We start from the raw sequence: 23,929 nt of genomic DNA, 5'->3' as shown, positions 1-23,929 counted from the left end.
TTCACCGTTCACTTTACAGTGGCTCTCAAATTGTGAAGAGCAACAGATATCGCATGAGCCTGACACTGGTGGTCGAAATAATGTGCACATACCGAAGAAGAATCACATAATTACACTGTACTCTTTAGGTCAAATAGTTGTGAAGTGTATGATAAAATTATTTAGTTAAAAATGACTATAATAAATCAGAGATTTTAATAATAATAATAAATAAACATTTATTTAAAAATATACATATGCACAAATTTTTTAAATGTAAGTATATTTAATTTACTATATAATACGCATGCAAATAAATTAGATTGAAAGTGTTTTGCTTTTGCTATTAATAATGTGAAGGGCCAGCTCTGTGCTCGCCTCTCTCTCTTATCTCACACATTCAAAGAGAACAACATTACAGTTTGGCATGCGCTGCTGCTACGTCAAACAATTGCCTTCTCGCTCCCGCTCAACGTTCAGCAGACAGCAACCACCAGCAGACTCGCAGTCTCACACACACACACACATGCATACACGCATACACACCTCAGCATGCATGCATGCATGCATGTTTGAATGCACACCAACACAAGCGCAGCGCTCGCTTGCTTGGTTGGCCATTGCGTTTGCCCTGAGCGGCATTTTTCCTCCTGCTTGTTCGTCCAATACTCAGTTACTCTCTTGCGTTGCTCGCGTGCGGTTCGCAGTTCGCAGCTGAAATTTCTGTTGCCCATTCGTTGGTGTCGCTCGTGCGTCTGTGTACGACGGCCCCGCCGGCACCGAACCGATCTAAGTTTTTTCGAACGGCAATAAACAAATGTCCGATGCATAAATCAAAAAACAACGCGCACAACAAAGTGATTTTCGCACAGAAATAGAATCAAGCCGAGCGCTAAAATACTCACATAAATCGAAAACGTGCGCACACAAAATATACAACAACGAAAAAATAAAGAAAAGCAAATAAGAGAAGAGAAAAGTAAAAGAAAAGCAAAAAGCGGCGACAGCCACTGAAAAGTTTTTTATCAATTTTGCGTCTGGTGTTTTGTTGTTCTAATTCTTGTTCTTGTTCCTGTTGTTGTTGTTGTTGTTGTTATTATTATTTTTAAACCTTGTACGCAATTAATTTAAGTCGCGAAAGCGGAAAATTTTGCGCAAAAGATTTGCAACACGTGTTTATGGTAACAGTGCGTATGAAAATTTGTTGCCTGTCTGCGCGGACGCAGCTATTTTCGTTTATGCCCCACACACATACTAAGAGGAGGTGTGTGTGTGTGTTTATGCGCGCGCGTTAAATGAAAGCGCATGTGAGTGCGTGTGTGTGTGCGTGTGTGCACATGTTTTGAAAATTCGCTAATAAAATTTCGACAAACACAAAACTTCAACGCAAATGCATGAAACAGCAACAACTCAAACAACAGCAACACGGATACTCGCAGCTGCGACAGTGATACCTAATAGAGACATATTTTACAAGGCACAGGTGAGACATTCTAGCCAAATGCCGACGGCAGTCTGATAAGGCATACATTTACATAAATGTATGGAAAAGGTGATCTTTGACCTTTGAGATGTAGAGCATCAAGCTAGTACATGGTGATGAGCCAATTGCCGTTAGGTCTTGAGAAATAGCTGAGAGTCAATATCAAAAGCTGATTCATTGGATTATGTATATATATTATATAAAAGAAAATAATAATAAAATAATAAATAAAATAAGCCAAACTACATGACAAATATCTTATGAATAAGTACACAGTTAAAATTCTGGCCTAATACAAAAATCTAATTTAATTTCAATTATTTTTAATTTATATTTCTACTGATGAAAGGAATATCCTAGATAAATACTTAGAAATATATATAGAAAATAGATAATAAATAACATTATAAAATATAATATATAATATATAAAAGTATATATAGAGAATAAATAAAAAATATATATACATAGATAGATAGAAATACGAAAATCAATGTTTACAATTATAATAATTAAAGCTTTATATTTATACATATATCATGTTTGCAAATATTTTTATTTTTTTTTATATATTTATTTATTTATTGTTTATCTCATAAGAGAGGGAATATATATACATGTATATTACATTTAAAAATGTAAACAGCCGTAAAAAAATATTTTAAGCAACTCAAATTTTGTATATACTTATTGATAAAGATATTTAAAGTATATAAACATATTTATATATATATGTATTTATATATATGTGCACATACTCTTTATATATGTATGTACATAATCTGTTTCTATAACTGCAATATTATGACATTCAATCGCAGCGTAGGCTTAGTCAGAGGCATTTGGGTGGGGAGAGACATACATAAATGATTCACAGCCAACTGCAAATTGAGAATCCACTTGATGATAATAGTAACCCAAGTAAACTGAACAATGTTAAGCAAGTATTCAATATTAATTTAGGAAAATTAAGAAATTAACATGAAAATCAAAGGAATTTGCAGATTTGAAGCTGAAACTGGCGATCTGGTAATACAATATCAATACTGTTTGCGAATAAAAGGAGCAAATATCAAACATATAGAATACCGTAAATAGACATAACTTACTGCAAATATTTAAATTTAAGGTGCTGCCCAATTATTTTTATTCAGTTTAAATAGGGGCTCAGGATATTGATTGAAAGGAAAGGATTGAAGGTACATTGGATAGATGCTTAAATCTTTATAGAGCTGCTGAATAGCTGAAAACTAAATTTATTATTATCTAAATTTAGGTTTACTATTCAAATTTATTGCAAATATAAAAAAATACCAAAATTGTAAATGATATTCACAGAAAATTTTGTTATTCACCTTAATGAGCTGATTAACAATTGCTTTGTTTTGCTCTTTCAATTTTAAATTGGCTTATGAAAACATTAACAAATGCTTGCTCAGGAAAAACAAGCGATTCACATGAAAAACATAAGTGTTTTTAAATTTTAATATCTCCTATTTCGGCTAATTGACAGCTTTTTAGTTTTCCTTTTCCAATTCCATTTCAATTTCAATTTCAATTCAATTTCAGAATTCTTATGCATAGTAATTTAGCATCATTTCCAGTTGTCATTCATTCATCACATTTAGTTTTTGCGTATCCGTGAGATACTTTTGCTGCTGCTGCTGCTGCTGCTGCTGTTGGCATTGTTTATTTATAAATAATTTTTACGAACAATTCATATTGGTTTGATCATGCAAATGCTCTATGGCCAGATATAAATTCATATTCTTAAAAATTATTAACAGCCTCAATTTTCGCATTGGCGAAAGTTTTTTTCGGGTGGGTGTCTTGAGCTGTCTTCTTCTCCTGCTGCTTCTTCTTCTTCGTGTTGCTGTTGTTGTTGTTGCTGTTGTCATCGTTGTCATGTTTTGCATGCGAATAGTTTATTAATGTATGTAGGTATATTGTATGTATGTATATTTTGTAGCTTGTTTCACGATTTTCGATTTAGCATTTAAATCGAACGAACGTTTAACCAGAACTCAATTTATTAGCCAGCGCGTGTGTGTCGTCATATTAAGATTTATGAAGTGGTTAGCCGAACACAGTTGTTGACTCGCGATATATGTATGTATTCGATTTTATTTTTACATTTTTATCTAATGCAATAAATTGAAATACTCTATTGGAAAACTGAAACTGAAATCGTGAACATGCAGTAAAGATATATTAAAGCAATTAATGATATATTGAATATGATGTGTGATATATTTAATAATAATATGCATAATCCATAAATATTTAATAAAGAATAACTTAATTATATAGCTCTAAGAATTCTGAGTAAAACAAATTTCATGTTCTTATCCATAGTTTTTTTATTTTAATTATAATATAAAAATTCCTTACAAATTTATTTGCTTTTAATTAATGCAAATTTTTGCAATATGATTTGTTTCTCTATATAAAATATATATAATATAATTTAATAAACAACAATCAACATATTAATCAAATAAATACACATTTAAAATCTTAATTTATATATAAATTTGTAATTTATTTTTTTTATTTATTTATTTTTTTTGTCGTAGATTATTAATGTTTGTTTATTTGATAAATGTGTATCAAGGACTTATGTGTGCGACAAATATATATACATATATACATACATATTATACATATATCATTTGCATCTTTTAATCTCTGTAATTAAGCATTTGGCAAGCGCAAAATAAATATATTTAAATAAATGCAAATACTAAAAGCAAATTCAAATTGCAAATATTAAAAGAACTATTAAAAAATATAATATATATTTGTGTGCAAATATAATCTGCTTAAAGAACTATCTGATAGATTACATCTGATTTATATTTATGTGTAAAATCTTGTAATATTTTAAAGAATTTATTGACTTAACAGCTCAAAGACAAATTCTTTATTTTTTGTGGCTAAAACTAGATCAAACTTCCAAATTCGAGCTAAAAATTTTAGTTCTATGATTTCTCTCTTAGCTTATATAATATGTTTTTTTTTTTTTTTATTCTTTGCTCAACAAAGTTGTAAATTTGTTAGCTTTGATGATTTTACGCATTTGCGTAAAAATTTCGCTTTAATTTGCGTGCAAAGCGCAGAAGTTTTCATTCAAAAAGATTGCGAATCGTTGGCCGGTTGTTTGGCCAATTTAGACTGAGATGCAATGCAAAACGAATTAGCCAGGCAGTCAGCAGCAGCAACATTAGCAGAAACAGAAGCAGCAGCAGAAGCAGGAGCAAAAGCAGGAGGCAGCAGCAGCAGCAGTAGAGGCAGTCTTTCATTCAAATTCAATTTCAGAATTTAAGCAAATGTGGCACGCAGACAGACACACATACACACACACACATAGATACGGATGGCGATGAAGATAGAGAAATGCGGATACATTTAGTCCGGGCATGCCCCAGCGCATCGCACATTAAGTTGACAAATTTCATTCATTAGATATTTGTGTTTAATCTCTGGGCACGAATACCAGCTGGCAATTAAATGCCAAATGGCAAATGGCACAATATACAGCCAACTTTTATCTCATAGATACAAAGCAGCAGCCATAGTGGAGTCGCTGCTGTCGGTCATTTAAAGTTAGCTGGTTTATTTTTTGTCCGCTCTCCCCTTTCCCACTGGTTCTTTTGTTTACTTCCGCAGAAAGGCTGGCAAATGTGCAATAACAGCTTCGAATTGTTGAATTTGTCGATTACATTGTATAAACACAGACGCCAATAATTCGCAGATAATTCACTTTCAAAACAGTCCTCGTCTCTGGATTCGGATGGTACCGCAGCCCAATGCACTTGCTTACAGCTAACTTGGCTTAAATGAGCCTAAGCCCTGGAATCCGCATCTGTTCCCTACGCAGTTTAGTTTCACAGCTCAGCGTGCTCGAACGTGTCGCAGTGCTCCCCAGACAAAAGGTAAAAAAAAAACAAACAAAAAAAAAACAAAAATTAGATCTTTCAAAGATCTCTCAAAAAAACTCTCGACATTCCAATTCGAGCTGCAACTATGCATCAAATTAGTTGAAAACTTTTATACGTTTCGACTTTAATTAGAAACTAATTAGGTGCTGATCACAATAGACTCGTTTGAATGCGATTTGATTAACAACAGAAAAATCGAAAAAAAAAAAAAATAGATTCAATTCGACGACAACTCTATAAAAAAATACAAATACACACACGCACTCGGGGAGAGCTGAAATAGAAATAGAATCCAGCCAGGGCCAAGGTGTCCGCTTTCAGTTGTTGTTGTTGTTGTTGTTGCTGCTGCTGCTGCTGGTGAGCTGCTCCCGCATGCAGTTAAATTTGACAGGCGAGCAAGCCAAACAAGCGAAGACAATAACAATAACACTCAAATTAAAAGCTTATAAAAGTCAAGCAGAGTAAACAGAAGAAGCGGAGGAAGCAGAAGAAGTAGAAGAGGAAATCCACAAGCTGACAGATAACACATTCGAAGTAAATTCATTTCCAAACTGTGTGTAAGTCGAGCTGAATTTCTATTGTAAATTCAAATTCATTTTAGTTTGATTTGAATGACTGAAGAGGCTCGCGCCAGCATCAGATAAAGTATCTGAGAGGCTGCTGTGGCTGCTGCTGTGGCTGCTGCTGTGGCTGCTCACTCACAGCACTTGGGGGCATCTGCATATGGCAGGTCTTTCGCCCCAGCCCCACCCGACAGCAGCAGCAGCAGCAGCAGCAACACAGATCATATCGTAGTGCCATTAAGCGAGTATCATATATGTATATATCGAATGTGCTACTTGATTCTAAATTTGTAATCGGGTCAGGCGAAAACATTCCACACAAAAGAATTTGATTCTTTTGTAATTCATTAAGTGTTGTAATCAAATTAAGTTCCGATAAGATTATGTTCAACAGGTAGAAGCTCAGTTGAATGGCTAACAAATTGAAGATCAACTCTAGCTGTTGACAGTTATGTGAGAGGCTTTCGGACATCAATCTTGACATATTTTTATGTTAAAATCTCTAAACAGACTACGGAAAGAGCTAAAATGTCGTTTCAATAAAATCGTAGATTCAGTTTCCCATTACACTAGGCAAGTGTCAATCAATCAATCAGAGTACTGCTTGTCTATGATTTAAAAACATGATCAATCAATCGAGCAGTCAGTGTGTCAATAAAAAAAAATTTGCATAACTTAGATTAAAACTCCATCAGTTTCGATTCATCGTTCAATCAAGCAGTCTACTATATAGTCTATCAATCAAACACTCAATCAATGGCAAATTCTGCTTGCCCACTGCATTGATAAATTGACTTAAGATTACAGACTAAATTGCATTTATTTAGTTCGTTAATTATTCCGTTATTAATTCACTTCATTCAGTCAATCAATCAGTAGCAGTAATTCAATCAACATATCAATACTGTATATTGATATGCATAGCGATAAAATGTATTGAAAACCCATATGCAAGCATCAAATTCGTAATACGATCTATTCCACTAGAATCTCTATAGACAGCTATCAACTAAATTCTACTAAATTCTAGTTCAATTTCAATCAAATTTCGTTGAAGTGACTAAACATTCAATGCGAAATCAAATTGAAAATGAGAAAATGCCAAAGGAAAAACGCAAAACACAAAAATTCTGATTGGAATATTTGTTGTATAGAGAGAAAATTGATTGCATTTCGATTGATTGTTGTACGATTGATCGTTTGGCTTGTGTTTTGCCATATCGTATGACGGTGTTGTACACTATTTCAACTATATAAATTGCCGATCGCACACGAGCGATTGACCAGACACACACACACACACACACAGACATACATGGATATAGATATGTATATATAGTCGATTATATAGCATATTTCGTTTCACATTCGTTTTGCTTGTTTACTTGCGTCAAACATAAAACAAGCCAAAAAAAAAAAAAAAAAAAATACATACATATATGTATATGTGTATATATCTGACGCTTGGCCAAATGGGAACGAGCGAAGGGGGTGAGTGGATCTCGGTGGATCTCGGTGGATACGTCGGGCCTAGGCCGATGACTCAAGAGCAGGCAGCAAGGCAGGCAGGCAGGCAACTTGGCGTTGGTATTTTTGTTACAGCAGCAGCAGCAGCAGCAGCAGCAGCAATAGGAACAGCAGCCAAATGAAATGTTTCTACTTTTTTTTTTTTTTTTTATATATATAATCTGCCTCACGCCGAGCCAGAGTGGGAGAGGGAGTGGGAGAGGGCGACAGCGTGCGAGCGAGATAGAGCGAGCTGAAAATTGAAAACAGATCCGAAAATATCTCGAATCTCGCTGCGGCGCAGTTTTGCCTCAATTTGAAAACATAGACGAGGTGCGAGCTGCTTAGAGGCCAGGGGATGGGGCTTGCCATGGGGGGTCGAGCGGGTAGGTCACATAATAGATCTTAGATCTTGGCAAATGCTGCGATCAATTGCGCTGACCTTTGCAGATATTTTATCTGATGGATGCATTGCAGCAAATCAACGCTATGCAAATATACATATATTCATATATATATATATCTGCATACAACTGTATAATATAACACTGAATAGCATGCGCCTCATTTAATAATGTTGTGTAAAAAGTTTATTTTTGTTGCGGCTGACGTCGCGTCGCTGAGTTGTTTAGAAACTCATACTTGAATAATCAAAGAATATATATTAAAAGCAGCACACACACACACACACACACATACACACACCTGCCCCATAGCCGATCGACTAATCGACTTTGACAACATGGGGTCCCGTTCGTAGTGCCCATTGCTGGAATGTCTTATTCCGTTCGGCTGCTCCGCTCGCCATATTTCATAATGTTTAGTCTAGCATAGATCGACGGAATATGTGAATATATTCAGTATCTGCAGTTTTAATGGTTGTTTCAACAGCTTGATTTCGCTCAATTATCGTTCCGAAAACAAAAACATTTCGAGAACGAGAATTACGGCAATAAAATTATGAAAAATCGCCAACAATTAGCATGGCCATTGGACACCTGCCTCGATTGGGCAGCTGCCAGCGGAATGGAATTGATTTTTAGTAAATATTGAAATGTTCTCTAAAACTAATGCTGATTAGGTTCATGTTGAGTGAGAGATAACAGACTACAAAGACTTTATATAATTCTTTACACTTTAATTATTTTAATTGTTATGTAATTATAGAAAGATTAAAAACCTTTGTAAATTTGTTTTCCATTTTCAAAAATCATAAATCTTTAATTAAATTTAAAATATTTAAAAACAAATATATTTACAAAGCATGCATATTTTGTAAATAAATAAAAACCTTTTTTTTTCTACCAGAACTTATGGACTTTTGAAGAGAATTCACTTTAATTTATTTTCAATTGGATTTGGTATCAAAACTTTTTAAAATAATACATAAATGGACTAATGTAAAAGAGATTAAAGAGATTACAAGAAAATCACTACGGAAATGTAAAGAAACAAAAGTTTACTATTACTCTTTTATATTAGGAAAATCTTTTATTGTTTTAAAATGAAAGAATTTTTTTTTTATAATCTGATATAGTAATCATTAATATATTTAAATAAATATTTTTTAAATTAGTTTTATTTTAAACTTATTTATATAATTTTCTAAATTATGGACTTTTAGACTATAATACGGAACTAATTAAATGGCTTAAAAATTAAAGAATTTTCCTATAACCTACCTAGTAATAGTAATCATTTTTATATATTTTACATTCTTTTATTGCTTAAAACATTAAGAATTTTTAAAAGTGATAAATCAAAATAAATTATATAAAATATCTTTAAAATTTTGCTATTCCTGGCGAAATCATATGATGGGGCTCTAATTATTTATTAATTAAAGCATAGACAATAAATATATAAATATATACATATATGAGAAATATTTAAACCATTTATTCATATTTTAAATACACAGAAGCTGGATAAACATTGAAAATGCCTTTTTAATAAAATTTTTGAATATTCAATTTTTTAAGAAATATATGTACTGGTAGAGAAACTTGTTTCAATGTATATTTATATTTCATTAAAAACTATAAAAAAAAAACTATTTAAATACAGACAATTTTCTTCTACTTCAACTCGTTGCAGCGCTCAAAATATCAAAGACAAGCGAAACCCAATTTCCGCTAGGCAATCAATGCATTGAGCTGCTTTCGGCATAGACTCAACGCACATAGCCAGATCCCTGGCCTAGAGCTGATCGGCTCCTTAACGGATTTGCAAGAGAGAAGAGAAAAGGAGACAAATATGCTTCAGCATCCCGCCACAGACTTCTACGATTTGGCTGCGGCCAATGCGGCTGCGGTGCTGACGGCCCGGCACACGCCGCCCTACAGTCCGACGGGGCTGAGTGGGTCGGTGGTTGCGTTGCACAACAACAACAACAACAACAACAACAGCACAAGCAATAATAACAATAATCTCGATATGTTGACGCACAACGGTGGAGGCGGCGTGGGCGGTGTGGGCGTGGGTCTGGGCAGCGGCGGCGGCGGCGGGCTGAGTGGCGGCATCAATGCCAGCGGACTGCACCTGAGCAGCGGCGGCAGCAACGGCGGCGCCACAGCTACAGCCGGACGCGAGGCACTGCCCAGCTTTGGCTTCACGCAGGAGCAGGTGGCCTGCGTGTGTGAGGTGAGCAGCAGCTCCAAGAGAAACTCTGAGCTCCAGGCTGATCTCTCTCTCTCTCTCTCTCTCTCTCTCTCTCTCTCTCTCTCTGTCACGGTGGCTTTTCGTAGGTTCTGCAACAGGCGGGCAACATCGAAAGACTGGGCCGCTTCCTTTGGTCGCTGCCACAATGTGATAAACTGCAACTGAACGAATCTGTGCTGAAGGCCAAGGCGGTCGTCGCATTCCATCGTGGCCAGTACAAGGAGCTGTACCGGCTGCTCGAGCATCATCATTTCTCAGCCCAGAATCATGCCAAGCTGCAGGCTCTGTGGTTGAAAGGTGAGACGAAGTGCAACTAGCTATCTCCCTCTCCCTCTCTCTCTATCTGTTACTATCTCTCTCTTTATCTTACTCGCTCTCTCTCCATCTCTCTCTCCCTCTCTCCTGCTTCCTTTTCCACTCACTCTGACTAACCCGAAATTCTTTCACTGTAGCGCATTACGTGGAAGCCGAAAAACTGCGCGGAAGACCTTTGGGTGCTGTGGGCAAATATCGTGTTCGCCGTAAATTTCCATTACCCCGCACCATTTGGGACGGCGAGGAGACGAGCTACTGTTTTAAGGTGAGTACGCACACCTTGCCACTGCCGCTGCCACTCCACTTCACTGCTTGCCACATTAATTGCGGCAACAAAGGGCAAACAAAATGAAATCGTAGAAATGTCCATTCGTCCCTGGCTCAGCTTTAGGCTTTAGGCTGTGCAGCACACAGGAGCATTCCTGGCTTACTCCAGGGCAACGCCTCCTGCCTCCTGCCTGCTGCCTGCTGCCTGCTGCCTGCTGCCTGCCTGCCTTCCTGTTTGCTTTTGGGCTTTATCTATGCAGGCCTTCAATTGATTAACTCTTCATGTTGGGGAGTTTTAAAAGTTATGAGCAGCATAAATCTGATGTAGCAATGGCGGCGTTTATTTTACATGCTATGCCCATTGAAAATGGAATGACAGGGTATAATGGTTTTGCGAAAGTGCATGTAACCGGCAGAGGAAGGCGTGGCAGAGCTGATAAAGAATGTGGTAGAAGAGGACAAGCGTAGAATGATTGGGTTAGCAGTTCGGTGAGGGCTTTCTTTTCCAATATTAAAAAAATATATTCATAAATATATTATTATAATTATTTTGTGTATATTATATATACTTAATATATTAATATACATGCAAATATCATATGGTAATATTATTATTAATATATATATATATATATATATATATATATTTATTTATTTTTTTTTTTTTTTTTTATATTAATATAAATTTAAATTATCTTATGATTTTGGATGCAAGATTTTGAATGCAGTTTTAATTATGAAATTAGGAATAAAGCTTTGAGACTGCGTTTCAATTTATTAACTTAACTAACATTAATTTTTATACAAATGTAAAATTTTCAGTAGACGGAGACAAACCGAAAAGTAAAATATATTTGTTATATTTGAGAAATTGAAATTCGATTGTTTGATAAATGGTTGGAATAGAATCTATTAGAGTTGCAAAAAAAAAAAAAGAAGAAATGTTGGCAAAACAAGAAATTTAGGCAGAAAAACTAGATATTCATTAATAAATAAATACATTTTAATTAACATATAGTGAGTAACATTAATATTCGTTTTTTTTTTTTTTTTTTTTTCAACTTCAATTTCAAGCGCCAGACATATAATATTAAATGAAATTGAAAGTGTAAATACTAAATTGTAAATTGAAAAATCAGGGTATAATAACCTTTCCGATGAGCTATATATCAATATATTTCATATAATTAACATAGATCATACATAAACCGGAAAGAATTAAAAAGTAAAAAAACGAATATTAATGTTACTCAGTGTACATATATACTTATATAATAAAAAATTCTTTGTGAATAGAACTCGTACCAGACCAAATATTCTTCACTAACCCAATAATGTATAGGCTATTCCTAAGATCTTCTTCAACATAAATTAAAAGAAATTCCCTAAATTCGTCTATTTTTTCTTAAAGCACATCATAATGCCTGACTTTACCTATATACAATAACCCTATATACAAATCCACTAACTATCCATTTCTGTCCTGCAGGAAAAATCCCGTTCAGTATTGAGAGACTGGTATGCGCACAATCCGTATCCATCGCCACGGGAGAAACGCGACTTGGCCGAGGCCACAGGACTGACCACGACACAGGTGAGTAGCGCGAGCAGCGCCAGGTAGCCAATTGAACAGTTGAGCATTCGCAATTTGTCAACTGTTAATTGCATGCCGTTAATCAGCTGGCAAAGAAAATGTATTTGAAAATGATGTATTCGGCTATTTATAGAGTTGGAGGACTATATATACTGAATATGAGTATATACATATATATATATATATACATATGTCAATATAGTTGTATGTGTGTATCTTTACAGGTTTCCAATTGGTTCAAGAATCGACGACAAAGAGATCGCGCGGCCGAGCATAAAGAGTAAGTTCTCTTACAAAATATAAATATATATATATAGATCTATAATAATATATATACATACATATATACAGTTATTTGGTTAAGCGTCAACGCGTGCGAAACGAATTGGTATTTCAATTTGAATTACTTGACGTTTACACACTTATGAAACAAGGCCAATTCGTGGCTGTTGATTGTGAATGGCTGTGGGTGGTGGTGGGGGGTGGCTGGGGCTAATTAGTGTCAAGGACACGTGTATAACTATGAATGATATGCATACATAACTTGCAAAGTATATGCAGTATATGCAGTATATTCATTATATTCATATTCATGATCATGAAAATGAAATTGAAAATCTGTCGGACAGAATTTTCATGATCAGATCTTTGTTTTCGTAGGCGCATTGTCATATGCCCGACAGCCGTTGGCTGCACTGGACAGCACTGACAACAAATGCAGTGTCCTTGCCAAAGGACAGCCAAATCAAACAAAAACAGAAACATCTGCATTTCCGCTTAAGCAAATAGCTGCAAGATTTGTGAAACTCTCTTCACTTTCGGCATGTTTCAGATGGCCGATAGGCAACTTTTCCAAATACTCAACATCCTTTCGAGCATCCTTTTGTTGACACACGGCGAGCATTCTCGCCCTCTCTCTCTCTATCTCTCTCTCTAACTCTAGCCCTCCCTTTCTCCTTCCCACTCACGTCTCTGTGTGGAAGTCATGTGAAATGCAAACAGCGCCAAATGTGAATGGAATATGGAAAATGGATTTTAAAGTGGCCCTAAGAACAAAGGTCGAACTACATCAAGTTCATATCCTAAATACACATGCATATATACACACATATGTACATATACATGTATATAGCATTAGCTCTGCTTTAGTCTAAACGGCATATCACTTACTCAAAAGAACTTCAATTCACAACAAAAAATAAAAAAAAAATAAAACAAAAAACAAATGTAATTAAAACAACAATAAAAACAACGAAAAATTGTCGCAATATATAAATAAAATAAATAAAAAAATTGGCCGCCTTGGCAACCGCAACACACACTCACACTCACACTCCGTTACTGATATGCAGCTGACAAAAGTATCTCACAGATACTTCTGCCTGCGCTTGATATAGTAGGCTGGCCATAGCTACGTTAGTTTTTGCACTACGTAGCGTCGCCGTCGTCGCCGTCGTCGTCATCGTCGTCGTTCTCCTCACGTCTTTTTATTATATTATTCCTCATGCTACTACTAATGTTGTTGCTGTTGTTGTTGTTGTTGCTGTTGTTGCTGGTAACCTGATATATGTTTATGGCTGCGCCGCATCGGGCAACAGCAGCAGCAGCAGCAGCAACGGCAACGGCAACGGCAACGGCAACGGCAACTGAGCGCTGCTACTTTAACTTTTCATACACTTCTCGTTGTTGTTGTTTTTGCTGTTTGTATTTTCAATGTGCAGTGAAGACTCGTCTGGAGGTACACACACACACACATATACACCTCTATATATAGCTATATATTTGCCCCATTGTAGTTGGCAGCTCTCAAAACGTTCCATCAAACCATAACGTCGCCAAAGGCCTGCAAATTTCTGTAACTCTTTGAGCAGACCTCGTGGCAGTTGCATAGCACAGCCTCTTTAATTTTTAGCTACTTAAGCTTTATTTAGCATATTTTGCATTCAATCCAACAACTTCAACAACTTCATATAAATATTTAAAATATTTCATTTCAAAATGTATAAATGTATCATTTATATAGGAAAACCCTTTTTCCCATAGGGAACCCTTTTTTTGCCGCTAGTGTAAAATGATTTTTTAAGAATTATTGCTGAGAGTTTTCTAATTTATATCAGGATTGTTGTCAAGTTTATGGAACTTACATACATCCATCTTAAATATATAAACTTTATAAGATGATATTCCTATAAAGATAAAAATACATATACATACATAATTTTATGTATGTATATATCATCAAAACGATGTAGACTAGAGCAGCTATGTAATAGGAAAGATATATAGAGAAATTATGCCAAGTGCCTATATAGTAGATGTACGTATATTAAACTCTCATGAAACTCTCTGAGCTATAGAAAATGTTTAGCTATTCAAACATGTTTAAAATAAGTTAAAAATAAAAGTTCAACATCAAAACTGAGTTATTGAAATATGTTTTTAAAAATTTTAATAATAATTTTAACATTCGTAAGTTTATTACTTTTAAATTTGTTTATTTTTATTTTTTATTTTTATTTTTTTAATCCTTTTCAACTTTACTGACAACATTTTACAGCCATTTAACATAATGTTTCCGTACGTAATTAATTAAAAACAGAAAAGGGAAAAACTTAAAAAACAAAGAGGAAATTCAATAAATACATAGCTAAAAACTAGATCAGAAACGTTTCGTGTGCCAGTTGAAACGAGAATATAAATATATATCAAATTTATTGTCCCAAATGTGTTTAAGTGCCGCCTCGTCGTATCGCTCGTAAACTTCCGTAGATTGCCTCTCCTGGATGTCTTCTAGCCACCCGCCCCCGCCCACTTAGCCAAAGACAAAGCAGAGTGCCATGCGCATATAGTCGACGGTTGATGATATGGCCGTTATAATGACACGATATCGATCTATATACATGGCTATGAACAGCAGATACTTCTTGTTGGTGACCTGGAATTTCCACAGATTGCTGGCGGCGCCAATCAGATCCCAGTTGGGCTGGAATTCCATATTGAAATGCTTTTCACCCACAAACTGGCACAGGCCATAGTAGAGGCCCATCACCATCAGCGGATAGAGGACGGGCAGCAGCATAAAGAAGAGCAGGACGCAGGTGTATATGCACTTGAGGAGCGTCGGAAAGGGCAACTGCTGCAGCCATATGTCGAACAGGTGCTCCAATAGAGGTTGCATATAGTAGACCAGGCGACCTGCCCATGATATATTTGACCACTGCAAGAAATGCGATGGGTGGGTTGGGTGGTTGGGTGCTTGGCGATTGTTATGTGTTTATCTTACGATTTTCCGCTTGTGCAGTGGCTTCTTCCAGGTCTTATGCATATTTACAGGCAATTTAGTTTTTATATAAATTTATAATGTTTCACATTAAATAACAAAAAATTTAGAGTTTTTAACTGTTTATCTCAAATACTTTTTACAACAACAAATAATGCCTACCCTACTTCATAATTGAAAAATTTACAATAACATCAAGCCGAAGAGAAACGAAGAGCCACTGTGCATTTGTGGAACTCAATTGCATCTTATTTACTTGGCTTCCACCTTCGATCCTGTATCGCCTGTTGGAATTGTTTATAGTCCACACGCTCCACAACAACAACAACAACAATAGCACCAACAACAATGGACATGAACAGCAAGCACCAGCAGCAAATCGCGCGCGCAAAAAAAAGAAAAAGAAGCAGAAAGAATAAAAGAAAACAACAATAACAACAACATAAAAACTTTAAGACTACTTCAAATATGAGCAGCGTTCCAGTGTTCCAATACCAATCGCCCCGTTTCAGACACCGACCCGTTGCTGAATGTTCATTTCAGTGAGTGAATGAGTGTGTGTGTGTGTGTGTGTGCGTTTGCTTGTAACTGTGTGCATTAGTGTATGTTTGTGTGTCGATCTCTCGTTCAGCTCTGGGCTCATCGTTTTGCGTTTGCGTTCGTTCGTTCGTTCGTTCGTCGAATGCCACGGTTGGCTGGAGGGTAGCTGGAAAGAGTATCAAGTTACCACAAAATGTGCGTGTGTTCTTTATTCGTTCGCATCAGCGCCGTCGCCGTCGCCGTCGCCGACGTTGACGTTGACGTCGTCGCTGCGCGTTATTCATTTTTATTCGTTTTATTGTTCATTCTGTTTTTATTATTATGTATTTTGCGCTTTTGCCCGTCTCTCTCTCTCTCTCTCTCTCTCTCTAGCTCGCTCTCTCACTCTGCCTTTGTTTGCGCCTCTGCCGCTGCCAGCCCTGCCAATGCATACATGCATATATGAATACATATGTATGTATGTGTTCATTTGTATGTATGTAGATTCTTATATGGGTCTGTGGCCCGTCCGTTCCCGTTTCTGGAGTTCCGTGACGCATTTGGGTTGAGTTGAGTTGAGTTTTTGCCGCCGCCGATGGCGTTGATAATGATGTCGTTGGTGATGATGGACCGGTATGGAACTGAGACCTCAACCCATAGCGCTGTCAGCTCTGCTCTGCTCTCTGCTTTGCCCCACTCTGACGGGGTGTTTCGGCTGCTCAATCGGGTGGGCGCTTGTGTCAAGTGATTTAGCGAACTATAATTAGAAAACTGAGCACCTTTCCAGTGCATCTTCCATCTTCCAGCATTCTCAATTCACTGCCGACAGACTGACACAAATTTCCTCAATGGCAATGTTTCAATTCCTAGGGCTTCACTTTGTTTCCCTTTTATGGACTTCAAGTTGAAGTTCGCCTTTACTTTTGCTTTTGCCTTCCGTCGTAAATGCCGTAAGCTGCTTAAGTTCTTAAAAGAGTGTTAAGGCTTACATAAAAGCGGAGAAGTTCATTGGTCAAGTGGCAGTCCAACAATGACAATGCCAACTCAGGTGATAATCAATGAAAAATGAAGCTTAAGGCATCTATCAATAATAGTTGAGAGACAATCTATATAGAGTACTTTTTATACTCTTTATATTATATTTTTATTTGTATGCATTCTTATAGCACTCATATTTATATTCATTCACTTAGTAATCTATCCATCTATCTATCTATTCAAGTTCAAGATCGATTCATATCCACACATCAGCTGTTTCGTAATCTCAGGCGCAGAAAAACAGACGGTAGCGATAAACAGAGGGGCCTCAAGTTAGTTGTAAAGGGGTTTCTGGAGAGGAGGGGGAGCGATATATCGTATGGTGGTAGATCGTTGCAGGATTTCCAAGAAATTCCATTGCTAATAAAAATTATAAGTCAATAAATCGTAAAAACAAATAAACAGTCACACACACACACACAGACGCACACACTCACACCCGTAGCAGAAGGTTGGGAAAAATGAAACGCTGTTTCGAAAAAAAAATCTGAAGTCCAAGAGCTGAAGATCACGATCGATCGAAGTGCAAGCTAACCAGCAACCAAGAAGCCAAGCCAACCCAGGCCGAGTCAAGTCAAGCAACGAATGAACAGGTTGAGTTATCGCATTGCGCGATCGGTACACAAATCCCGAGACGTGTGCGCAGCAGGACACCCAACTAAACGGTCAGCGTTCGCCTGGGTTGAGAGTTCCGAGTTCCACAAGAAGAATCTGAAAAGGTGTTGATCATAAATTATCATTTAATTTACGCATGTGTGTGGCGTGTTGTTGTTGTTGTTGCTGGTGTTGCTGGTGTTGGCGCGAGGTCCAAGAGACAGACAGACAGAAAGACAGACCGACAGACTTGACACAGCTCGAACGCGAACCTCTCATCTAGCAGTAGTAGTAAAGTTGTACCCAAGCATTGTCCCATTGTCTACAACTATGTTTCGCTTTCAGTTTTTTAGTTTTTCGGTTTCGGTTTCGGTTTCGTGTTCAGTGCTCCCCTCCTTCTCCCCCACCCATACTTGTAGATCTTAACGATTAACCAAAAAGTCATCGTTCGCATCGTTATAAAATATTTTATCTTATTGCCTTTTGGTTTTGGGCCCGACTCGTCCCGGCCCCACTCACTCGAGTTGGCGTGTGGCGCATTTTATGCAGGCTGCGCTTTATTTTGACAGTTTTTAATAATTTTGTTGCTTTTTAATTGCCAAGCCACAAGAGATCCGAGTTTGATAAGGCTGCCGAGTCACTCGATGTGTGTCTATTGTTGCTTTCGGAATAATGGTTTCTATGTCAATTCAAAATATACTAACTACACTAGCTATTCAGTGCAGCCAAGCCCATGTATTGAATTTGAAAGGATGCCGATTTGAAAGCGAGATAGAAATTTGGTATTTTTGTACTTTTTTGTGAGTATTTATAAGGGATTTTTATAGCTCTAGACAATTTGAGTTTACTTTTTCTTATGTAAAAAAAAAAAATTATATATTATAATATAAAATACTCAAACTATATTTTCTAGTTCAATTTTTTATTGATTATATTTTCTTTCTTAGATTTTAAAAAATTATTCGGAATCTGCCTTAGAGAGAGACATTGAGTTGCGCCTTAACTATAGAAAAGGCCTGATCTGATCTATTCCAGCTTTCATTTACTCTAAGAGCTCTTGTAACGACAGCTTACAATTTCTTAGTCATGATCTCTCTCTCTCTCTCTCTCTAGTGTTCTCATCTACATTAGGCTTGATTTCTCATATTTCCATCTACGGCAGCCTTGATTTGTACCAGTTCTCCAAATTATCGTTGAATTATTATAATCAAAACTTGAAGAGAGCCGAGGGAGCGTGAAATCTTAGTTTGTAGTGTTATCCCACATTTAACCTTTGGGTCTAGAAACTGCACTAAGAATCGCTTTAAATTTAGTTATTTTCCTTGTTCAGCCAGATCAAATACAAATCTAATTCTTAGTTTACTTGTAAGTCCTAGCTCCAAGACCCATACCCATTTCCTTAAAATAAAAAGTTCTGCTTCCTAAATTGTTAGTTTTTCAGAGTACTTAGGCCCTCGTCTATTACAGCAAATTAGTAAATTTAATAAATTATATTATTAATCATTGCAAAACTCTCAGCTAATTCTTTCAGGTAACGCCCTTATCTATGACACTCATCTATCCATTCTTTGGCTATGTTCATTTCGCATTCGCATTCGCAATTTTTTCGCTGTTCTCTCGAACAAACGTTTCTGCTCAGGTCCAAGTCCCGCATAATCCGATCAGGCCGATTATTGCCAAGCTAATGAATCTGCTTAATGCAGCTCCAATAAGCAACAACAACAACAACAACGAGAACACAAACTTAAAGCTACAAAAAATCAATTGAGCAAACAAGTAAAAATTAATTCCTCATCACTGAGCAGTGCCCCCCCCCCCCCAAAAAAAGAAGAAAAACCAAAAAGAGTCCAAGAACTCTTAGCTGGGACCACACACGCAGAGCCAAAGTCTTGACCAGGCTCTGATGAGGTTTTAACCTCTTTTGCATGTTGTTCTTGTTGTTGTTGCTACAGTTTCTGTATTTTTGTTGTTGTTGTTGTTGTTGTTGCTGTTGTCATATATTTTATATAAACTCTATGTGACATTCATGTATTGAGGGATTGTCCTTGGGGGCGCAGCTACCGCGAAGGCTGCTTACTTATAATACCTTGTGAGAACTTTGAAATTCTGGCATAGCCGACTGTGTAATACTCGTTTGGGCAGTAAAGAAAGTTAAAATTGTAGAAATTTGTGGATATCATAAATTTGATAGAGGATTTATAAGGCTATACAGATATGAAATATAAAAGATGTACCAGATTTCAAGGCTTCTGATACACCTATATACCCTTTTCACTTGCTGAACAAGAAAATTGATGACTAGTACTATGGAAAGTGAAGTTTATTCCAATAGGCGTATCAGAAGAACCCACAATCAAAGTTAAATTGAAATATATACCAACATTGTAGTTACCTAAAAAACTTTAAAATTGTGAAATATGTAGATTATCCCAGTAGCCATATAAAAACTCACAAATATATATAGTAACATCCATAACAACTTTAAAGTTTCTTTAGCACCCAATATACCCATTTCACTTGTGGAACGAGTATATATCAGGGGGAAAAAAAAACTTCAATGTGTGTATATTTATTTTATAATGCAATCAGTTGAAAATACTCATCAGAGTATATAGGAATATGCCATTAAAGTAGGCGCTGTCTCAACCACCAACTCTGCCCTCCACTCTCCTTCTCTCTCTCTCTCTCTCTCTCTCTCTCTGTTTCTCCCTCTCTCTTTCTCTTTCACTCTCTTTGTCTCTCTTCTTCTGGCCCTGTTAATAAGTGTTGCAGTAAGCGAGCAAAGCCAACAACTATGAAATTCTGGAAATTTGATATCATTGTTTATATGCTGCTGCCCTTTTGTTGTTTGCTCCCCACTTTTGCTCGGCTGACTGAATGGCTGAATGGCTGACTGAACGACTGCCTGACTGCCGGACTGGCTGGCTGGCTGACTGGCTGGCTGGCTGGGCTAGGGCCACTGCCATGGCCAGGGCTGGGCATTTCTATCTCCACAAAAAAATTTAGCATTTCAGCCATTTCTCCGTATGAGTTTGGCTTTATGTTTGCTCAGCCTGTTTGCATCTAGATCTCTGTTTGCTTTGCTTGGGTGGATGGTTTCCTTTCTCCCCTAGCACCCATCATCGATTTTTTTCAGTTTAGCAATAGACGAAACTAAATTGCTGCTCCTTAAATTATTTGACAAAAATTTAAGATTCATTAAAGTCGGTTTGAAACTTAGGAAATTCCAAATGTTTCTAGAATTGAATAGGGGACGTCAAAAATTTATAAGTATTATTTTATATTTCAATTAGTTTGATCGCTTTATAAATGTTCTTTTGGGAGCAGCTGATAGTATGATAAAAATCAAATATGATAAAATTATGGATTTCTTAAAGCAAGTCCTGCGAAAACTTTATACAAGTTTAGTCTCTTAGTGCCTAAAATACCCCTTTTGAAACTTTCAACACAAAACATACTAAATACACGCATGTTTAACAAGAATAAAAACATATGAAAAGCTGATTAAGAAATATCTGAAGATCTAAACAATTCCAGGTCTATAAAATGCCAAATCAAAACAAATGCTGTACATTTTTATACGACTCCAAAATGATCATACAAAGCTAATTGGAATTATCATATAACACATATTTACACATACATATACATGTATGTATATCTAAACATATCTCATATTATACAAAGGCCACCCCCAACGCTGGCTGCAAGTGTTTTTCCCAGTCAACAGCAACAACAACAACATCGCAGATCTGCAGAGGCTGCAAAATGAACAGAATTGGCAATTATCAAGCACAGCAAGTGATGCAGACTAGCAGCATCAATGTAAGATGAATGCGAGATGAATCTACAATTACACGATGCCCAACAGCTGGGCTTGCGCCTGGGCCTGGGTCTGCCCATTCGAGATGCCGGCAAGTCTGCGCCTGCGCCGTATGTGGCCACCGGCGGGTCGACAGCTTCCAGGTCTGCAACTGGGATCGGCGCGGCTCGAATTGCGCACGAGTCAGCAAATAACTTGGCAGCCGAAGTGGGCGGCGGAGGCAAAAAGGTTGTAGGCAGGCTATACTGTAGCTGAAGCTGTTGCTGTTGCTGTTGCTGTTGCTGCAGCTGTAGCTGTAGCTGATCTGGCAGATTGTTCCCAATGATCTCTGGCCACAAATTTGTCGAGTGTGCGCTTAAATGTTTAGCATGGCCCTGGGACCCTTGTTGCCGTCGCCGTCGCCGTCGTTTGTCGATGTTTGTTGTCATCAATTTTTGTTGTTTTGCTTTGCTAAAACTGGTTCTGGCTACATTTGCAATTGGCTTCTCGCGACAAGATTAAGATTAACACACACATACACACACACACACATACATCGCATCGCTTCGCATCGCACTGCGCCGATAATGTCAGTTGCTCGAATTTCAAATTGCGCCTTGTTATCGCGCTGCCAGTGAATTAGCCATTAAAATGTCAGGACAGTTTAGCACTAACAAATTGAGCAACAACAACAAGAACAACAACAGCAAAAGTCAGAGAAGTATGCGTGCATGCCGCTGTGTGTGTGTGTGTGTGTGTGCGTGTTTCAATTCCCAACGGTGTCTGGAATTGGGCCAGCGCAATGAGTGTCTCGCTTCCACCCTGGCGCACGGTGGCGTTAAAAACGACACTTGAAAGTCATTTACAGAATCAGCCACAAATAATAAAAGTCAAGCTGCTTAACTTTCGATCAAAAGTGCGAGCGAGCACGCTATACAACACTCAAGCGGCGCACACACTCACACACACACATGCACAAGCGAAGACAGCAGGCGCAGCTCAAATAACTGAAATCAGATGCGACGGCGCTCTGTGGGGAAATGCACTGAGCAGCCAGAGTTAGTCCCTCTCACTGTTTGTTTATGTGCTTGTGGGCGCGAGCGTATGTGTGTGTGTGTGTGTGTATGTGAGTGACACCTTTTGTACGTGTTGTACTGCTCTAGCTCACGGCCACGGCCTATGCTGGAATATGAAACTGAAACCATTTATAGAAATGCTTGCGATGAGAGTAAAAATATTCAAGCAGACAATTTCCTTCCGGTTTTATTTTCAATTGCCCGCGCTGTCATTTGTCATTTGTTTATAAATACATACTTAACTGCTGTGTTGTTGTATATGTTATGCGTGTGCTGCTGTTGTTGTCGTTAGTGCAGTGAATTAGTTGGAGCAATTGACACATTTTAAATTAAACGTTTGTTGACAGCTCAAAACATCTGTTTTGCAAGCGAAGTTCGACAGGGTTGCCAGGGTGGCTTATTACTAAATAAACATACATGCATATAGTTATATAATATATGTAAATTATGTCATTTACTTATTATTTACGGTATTCTTCTATTTATAGCGGCTCTACGGACAAACAGCACTTGGACTCATCCAGCGATTCGGAAATGGAGGGCAACATGCTTTCCAGTCAAGGCGCACAACAACAACAACAGCAGCAACAACATGCTAATGCACCGCACCTCGCGCATCACTCACAACAGCAGCAACAGCAACAGCAGCAATCGCCCAGCAGCAGTAACAACAACAACAACAACAGCAACGGCAACGGCAACAGCAACAGTTTGCATCAGCATCAACAGCAACAGCAGCAGCAGCTGCAGCAGCATGTTGCCGCCGAGCAAAGCCTGCAACATCATCAGCATCAGCAGCATGTTGCCAATGCAGCGGCCGCCAGCAAAAGCAGCGCTGCTGCCGCCGCTGTCGCTGTCGCCGCCTCCCAAATGCCGCCCCTCTCTGCCGCCGTTGCCTACTCGCATCTGCACAGCGTCATGGGCGCCATGCCCATGTATGATATGGGCGAGTATCAGCACTTATGATTCTAGTTGGAGGCTGCTGCTGCAGCCAGTAGCAGCAGCGGCAACAACATCAACAATAACAGCAACAACAACAACAGCAACAACTGCCACAGCAGCAGCAGCAGCAGCACTAGCACTAGCACTAGCAATAACAACAGCAACAACAACTGCGAATGGCCAGCTATGCTGCGTCAACGCCAGCCGCGCAGCCTGCAACTGCAGCATCAGCAGCAGCAGCATCCGGAAAGCTTTTACTTCTAAAGCAGCAATAAGATAATAGAGAATCGCATACTATCAAAAGTTAGCAGCAGCAACAAATTTTATTTCATCAACAAATAGCAGCACAGCATTTTTTCAATATCAGCA

At 37.6% G+C, this 23,929-nt stretch overlaps 2 protein-coding genes across 4 annotated transcripts; one reads left to right on the top strand and one right to left on the bottom strand.

Annotated features, from left to right (window-relative positions):
* Nucleotides 1-656: 656 nt before the first annotated feature.
* LOC6580197 (protein sine oculis) lies at nucleotides 657-23,656 on the top strand. Of its 3 annotated transcripts, none has more exons than XM_015164136.3 (7): nucleotides 657-1,462; nucleotides 9,570-10,115; nucleotides 10,220-10,430; nucleotides 10,586-10,713; nucleotides 12,205-12,309; nucleotides 12,534-12,589; nucleotides 23,107-23,656. In XM_015164136.3, exons 2-7 carry the CDS (start codon nucleotides 9,729-9,731, stop codon nucleotides 23,582-23,584), a joined length of 1,365 nt encoding a protein of 454 aa, XP_015019622.1. In that variant the 5' UTR covers nucleotides 657-1,462; nucleotides 9,570-9,728; the 3' UTR covers nucleotides 23,585-23,656. The 3 variants fall into 3 exon arrangements, with proteins under 3 accessions (XP_015019622.1, XP_043866661.1, XP_002006055.1); XM_002006019.4 differs by lacking the exon at nucleotides 657-1,462 and adding an exon at nucleotides 5,302-5,397; XM_044010726.1 differs by lacking the exon at nucleotides 23,107-23,656 and having other exon boundaries at nucleotides 12,534-12,593.
* Nucleotides 14,780-15,755, bottom strand: LOC6580198. Its single transcript, XM_002006020.4, has 2 exons — nucleotides 15,593-15,755; nucleotides 14,780-15,526 (listed from the first exon to the last, which is right to left on the bottom strand). Exons 1-2 carry the CDS (start codon nucleotides 15,632-15,634, stop codon nucleotides 15,122-15,124), a joined length of 447 nt encoding a protein of 148 aa, XP_002006056.1. The 5' UTR covers nucleotides 15,635-15,755; the 3' UTR covers nucleotides 14,780-15,121.
* Nucleotides 23,657-23,929: the final 273 nt, after the last annotated feature.

This window comes from Drosophila mojavensis, unplaced genomic scaffold (assembly GCF_018153725.1).
Source record: "Drosophila mojavensis isolate 15081-1352.22 unplaced genomic scaffold, ASM1815372v1 contig_80, whole genome shotgun sequence".
Taxonomy (NCBI): Eukaryota; Metazoa; Arthropoda; class Insecta; order Diptera; family Drosophilidae; genus Drosophila; species Drosophila mojavensis.
The sequence above is the reverse complement of the archived record's forward strand: the minus strand, read 5'-3'. Positions and strand labels throughout refer to the sequence as shown.

Coding starts and splice junctions, on each gene's coding strand:
- LOC6580198 (XM_002006020.4), bottom strand. CDS start 15,634: ATGCATAAGACCTGGAAGAAGCCACTGCACAAGCGGAAAATC. Junction 15,527..15,592: donor CACTGCACAAGCGGAAAATC/GTAAGATAAACA, acceptor CATTTCTTGCAG/TGGTCAAATATATCATGGGC.
- LOC6580197 (XM_015164136.3), top strand. CDS start 9,729: ATGCTTCAGCATCCCGCCACAGACTTCTACGATTTGGCTGCGGCCAAT. Junction 10,714..12,204: donor AGACGAGCTACTGTTTTAAG/GTGAGTACGCAC, acceptor TCTGTCCTGCAG/GAAAAATCCCGTTCAGTATT. Junction 12,310..12,533: donor CAGGACTGACCACGACACAG/GTGAGTAGCGCG, acceptor GTATCTTTACAG/GTTTCCAATTGGTTCAAGAA.